This window comes from Octodon degus, unplaced genomic scaffold, assembly GCF_000260255.1.
Source record: "Octodon degus isolate 3935 unplaced genomic scaffold, OctDeg1.0 scaffold00104, whole genome shotgun sequence".
Lineage (NCBI taxonomy): Eukaryota > Metazoa > Chordata > Mammalia > Rodentia > Octodontidae > Octodon > Octodon degus.
In genome coordinates, this window is record NW_004524680.1 from 6,755,583 (window position 1) to 6,761,283 (window position 5,701).

At 38.6% G+C, this 5,701-nt stretch overlaps 1 protein-coding gene across 5 annotated transcripts in view; it reads left to right on the top strand.

The window, feature by feature from the left end:
* Ptk2 (protein tyrosine kinase 2) overlaps positions 1 to 5,701 on the top strand; it is a 365,697-nt gene that overhangs the window by 128,767 nt on the left and 231,229 nt on the right. For 4 of the 5 annotated variants that reach the window (XM_023723973.1, XM_023723974.1, XM_023723975.1 and 1 more), the window contains one exon: positions 3,672 to 3,898. In XM_023723973.1, the coding sequence (XP_023579741.1) occupies positions 3,704 to 3,898 (195 nt within the window). In that variant the 5' untranslated portion in view covers positions 3,672 to 3,703. Of the gene's footprint in view, positions 1 to 3,671; positions 3,899 to 5,701 lie in introns of those variants that run through there. The other variant, XM_023723977.1, reaches the window with a different exon arrangement.

Here is a 5,701-nt window from a genome sequence, read left to right on the forward strand (position 1 = left end):
GGGTCTGTTTAGGATCCCACGGCCCTGGTCATCTCACTCACTGGCCGGCCTGTGCTCCGGGTCTGTTCAGGATCCCGCGGCCTCTGTTGTCTCACTCACTGGCCGGGCCTGCACTCTGGGTCTGTTCAGGATCCCGCGGCCTCTGTTGTCTCACTCACTGGCCGGGCCTGCACTCTGGGTCTGTTCAGGATCCCGCGGCCTCTGTCGTCTCACTCACTCGCCGGGCCTGCACTCTGGATCTGTTCAGGATCCCGAGGCCTGGGTCGTCTCCACTTGATACATATTGATTAATTTCCAAGTAATGGAATATCTGGTTACCATTTTGTTATTGTTATCTAGCTGAATAATTTTAGACCATTGATACTTGTTGAATCTTGCTTTTTCACCTACCATGTGGCCAAATTTTAGTAAATATTTTATGTATACTTGTGAATATAATTTTATTCTGTTGAGAATTATGTCAAATTCAAAATCAGGTCAAGTTTGCTGATATCTTCAGTCAGCATTTAGAAGAAGGCTGCTCTCTGGGTATGTGCATAAGTGTCATCCATACTGTTTTCTCCATTATTCCCTTTTCCATCCTGGTTCCACCCATCCCATTGTCTCATTGGTCTTGTTTCTACTAGGTGGGCTTTTGGCTGGTGAAATACAATCCAAATGGATACAATTATATTTTCTTATTTCCCTTTTTTTTTTTTTTTTTTTTTACAAAAGTTACTTTGTGCCTATCCTTTATGCTTCGGATTTTGTATAATCCTTAATGTATGTCCTGGAATTCATACTTTTTCAATTATAGGGATCTTCCTCTTGCCTCTCTGCCCAACAGATTCGTAATACTTCATTATGAGAATGTACCATAGTGTTTGTGTGTGTATTTAGGTGTTTTCCATTACTTTCCCTGCAGTGAATAAACTAATGGATATGCATTCTAATATTCTTCTAAATATGTGTCTTAATCAGTTTGGATTGCTGTTAAGAAAAGACATAACTGGGTAGCGTATAAACAAAAGAAACAGTTCTTGATTCAGGTGCCTTGTTTGGCTAGGGCCCTCTTCAGATTGTAGGTTACAAGGTTGTTAAGGCAGGAAGCAGGCTATTTGTTTCTCTCATGAGTATAGTAAGCCTGTCATGGAGGCCCCAATCCTGTGACATCATCTCATTTTAATTATCTCCCAAAGACCCCCATATGCTATTATACTAATATTGAGGAATAGTTATCAACATAGGAGTTTTGGATCTACAAGGTGAGTCCAGAGCAGTTAATCTTTGGTGTAATTCCTTGCAGTGGAACTGCTGAATTAGCAGAGATAAAAAGCACGTGTACTTTAGACTTTGCCAAGTACCCCTCCATAAAAACTGTACCAGATAGAAGTCCCAATTAGAATTCTTGTTTCCTCACATCTTAGGAACTGTTTGGCCTGCCTCCCTCCTCTGTTTAAAAATCATTCAACTGTTCTTTTGTATAGTCACATTTTTATTGATTTCTTTTTATTTTTATTTTTGGCAGAACCGGGGATTGAATTCAGGCCCTAGCGCTTGCCAGGCAAGCACTTATTCTGCTGAGCTATCTCCCCAGCCCTCTACATTTTTATTGAAATAAAATTTCCATAACATAAAATTTACCCCTTTAGCCATTTCAGAGTGTACAGTTGAGGACTTTATAGTTTTATTCACAGTGTTGTACATCCATTGCCACTGTATTGATTCCAAAATATGTCCATCATCACCAAAGAAACTTTTCCTGTTAGCAGTCATTTCTAACATCATCACTTATCCCTATCAGCCAGTGATCTGCTTCCTTCTATGTATATTTGTATATTCTAGACTTTTGTATAAGTGGGCTCGTATTTCGTGGCCTGTTTGGTTTTCTTTTTTCTTTCTTTTTTTTTTTTTTTTTGTATTTTAGGGAAGGGTCTACAGGGTGTTCAGAGTCTCACCACTAGATTGGACCTGTAGTGATCTGCCTGTTTACAGCCTCCCAAGAGCAGGAATTACAGATGTGCACCACCATGCTCAGTCTCAGTTGTCTCAGCACACCCTGGGCGTGGGGCCAGCATGGCAGGCTCGGGGATCAAACCCCTGGCTCCTGTACCTGCTTGCAGGTGCTTTAATTTGCTGAGCTATTTGGACAGCCCTCTGGTTTCTACTGAATAATTTTCTGTGTTCATTATGTTGTAGTATGCACCAGTACTTCATTCATTTTTTTTTTTTTCCCTAAGCATATCATTGTTGGGTACATACTTTCTTTATCCAGTACATCCACTGATGATATGCATGTATATTTTTAGTCTCTTATATATTTCTACTATTGGATTTGTTGGGTCATATGGTAGTTCTGTTTAATCTTTTTAGAAACTGCCAGACTATTTCCATTGTGAATATACTATTTTACATTTTACTAGCAATGTATGAAGGTTCCAGTTTTCCCACATTCTTGCTGATACTTACTACACTGTATTCATTATTCATGTCTTTTGTTCATCTTTGTATCGTATTTTCCATGCTTAGAAAAATATTTCTAAATATATATGTGTGTGTGTGTGTATATATATATATATATATGTATGTATATTTGTTTGTTTTTTTCTTGATCTGTGCCCCCTTCCCCCACCTTCTTGGCATACTAAATGGAAATATTTTGCAATAAAGAAATATCATTCCTGCTTTGGTTGTTACCATCTTTCTGTGCAAAATGTTGACCCTTTTCCTTGTAGATAGATGGAACCTGGTCATTGAATCCAATCTATAATGGTTTTGAGCAGAGACTGTGCTCCAGCTGCTGAAGCCTCCTTTACTCTTATGTCCCACTGTTCTTACTGAAATATGTCTTAGATTCTGAGGCCTATTTCCTGGACCCTTTGACTTGTCCTACACTTTGCCTTTAGAAGCTCTTTCTTGGCTGGGGTTCAGTACTCTTTGATTGCCCTGAGGGATACCCAGTATTACATTGGACTCAATCTCCACTCTCCTTTTCTTTGCCAGCTTAACTGGCTCCTTGCTGCCCAAAACCCTCCTCTGATTAGTTGCCATTTCTTGACTCTTCTGGCTCTTCGGCTCTAAGCAGCCATGGCTCTGTGGGAAGAGGCAGCTGTTAGGGAATCAGGTCTTCTCGCCATCTGTGGCATTCTGTTGCCTCATGTTTGTGCTTTGAACCAAAAACATCATCAGTGGATGAACTGGATACAGAAAATACGTACCCAACAATGATATGTTCAGGGAAAAAAATTTCGTTTTTAAAATCTGGACTTTAGGACTTTTCTTAGTAGGAATCTAATCATCTTCAAACTAGTCCCGTTACATACTTGAAGAAAATGTACTTGTTTGTGCAGTTTTGGTTTTGTTTTCAGGTGTTCTGTGGCTCATTCTTTTGTTAAGCAAGGAGTTTGTTTTGAAGATTTTCATTGCCTAATATGTATAAAGTCAACTTACATAAAGACTTTTTTTCTCTGAAGTAGGCAGCAAACAAATGTTTATTATGCTACTGTGATTTATACTGCTTAGTGGGGGCAGTGATTATTTTGGTAGGTGAGATCCCTCTCTTCCTCAGTCTTGTGCATGTGGTAGGTGATGGAGAAAGGAAAGAAAACAGTGTTGATAATAGAAATTCAAACATACTGTAATTAGCAGATATCAAATATTGAACACTGAAAAGTATTTTTTTTTCTCAACAGAATATGACAGATACCTAGCATCTAGCAAAATAATGGCAGCTGCTTACCTTGACCCAAACTTGAATCATACACCAAATTCAAGTGCTAAGCCTCACCTGGGTACTGGCATGGAACGTTCTCCTGGTGCGATGGAGCGAGTATTAAAAGTCTTTCATTATTTTGAAAGCAATAGTGAGCCAACCACCTGGGCCAGTATTATCAGACATGGAGATGCAACTGATGTAAGGGTAAGTACTTTCTTTTTATGTGACATCTAAGTTCTTAGAAAAATAACAGCCGAGTCATATTTTAGTTATTACACAGTGGTATTGATTTGTTCTTCTTTTAAATCTTGGAAGAATACAAGGAAACAAAACAAAATAGCCCCCTACTACTTATAAGAAACCGATTTTCTAGAAGGCGTAATTTTTATTTTATTTGTTTGCTCTTTTATTTATTTGGTATCGGGTCTCACTACACAGCTCAGACTCATAGTGATCCTCCTGTTTCAGCCTAACCTGTGCCAGGATTACAGGTATGCACACCAGGCCCAGTTTTAGTGGCTGGCACTGCACACCTGGTTCTAGGACTAGCATGGCATGCAGTACAGGGGATCAAACCAGGGTCCTTGAGCTTGATGGGCAGCTACTTAGACAGCTGAGTTATCTTCCCCAGCCCCCAGAAGATACAATTTTTGAATTATTTGTATAACTCCAGATGGAACAGGATTTTTTTGGAAACTGAATATATGTTATACACTAAACACTGTGCTAAGTTCTGGGTATGTAAAAATTATGTATTAGTGAGCTTTGCATTATTATAATAAAATTTCTGGGTTAATTAGTTTATAAACAGAAAAGGTTTATTTTGGCTTCATATTTTGGAGGTTCTGTCTATGACTAAGTGACTCTGTTGCTTTGGCCTCTGATAAGGCAACATAACAAACATGACAAGAGTGCATGACAGAGCACATTGCCCCTCACCTCATAAAGGAGAAAAAATGGAAGAGGAGAGATCAGGATCACACAATCCCTTTCAAGAGCACCCAGCTCCAGGAACTCTTTACTAGGCCCTGCCTCCTGAAGTCCATGCCATTTCCCAATAGCACCACCTTGTGGATCAAATGTGAACTTTGGTGAGACACTGAAGGTTCAAATCATAACAGTCTTTTTTAAAAGTCCTTGTTTTTCTTCCTTCAAATTCACAGGGATGGCAGGGTGGGGTTGGTATCATGGTTTTAATGGTAGCACAGTACAGTAAGTGCTTCTCTGGAGATTGTCCCAGGTGTTTGGAAACCTGAGGACATAAATACTGTTCCTAGTAACTGGAGGAGTTTGTGTTGTAAAGGGCTTTCTTTGGTTCGCAAGAGGTAGGAGAGCTGGTGAAAGAGCAGGCGGTACAGCTGAGGGACTGTTTCTAAAATTGAGGCATGAACAGGTAGCAGTTATTTCAAAAAACTGAGTGCAGTATGTAAATTTTCAGAAAACATTTGCTTTGATCAAGTTCTGGCAAATACTTCCTTCTGGCTCTCCACCACTAGTCTGTGTTCATCTATAAGGGGGCAGAGGTGACCAGTGGTGAACAAGCTAATTAAGGTCGTGTTTTTCCTTTCTTTTTATAGTAATCAGATTAGTGAACTCGCTGCTCTGTACCTTAAATGCTTTTATTATTTTAAGCAAAATAAAGAGATTGGTAGAATTTAGACTTAAGGTTAAACTTTTTCATACAAATCATATATAATTTTCTGTTACCTTTGTACCAATTCAATATTGGTAGTTTTGTCAGATGGATTATTAAAAGGGAATGGTTCAGGCTGGGAAACTATATCTTAATACCTACTTGTACAAATTGAAGTATAGTCTTTTTAAAATAAACTTTTTATGACATTCAGTTTTTTTCCCTAGTTTTGTGTTTTACATACAATCTCACAAACAGTTACTTAGTAGAAAGCCCTTCTCACAAGTGTCCCCCTGTAATGTTAGCCTGATATTTCTAGGGGAGGTTTAATTTATTTATTGATTTGTTTATTTTTTTTTTAATTTTTTTTTTTT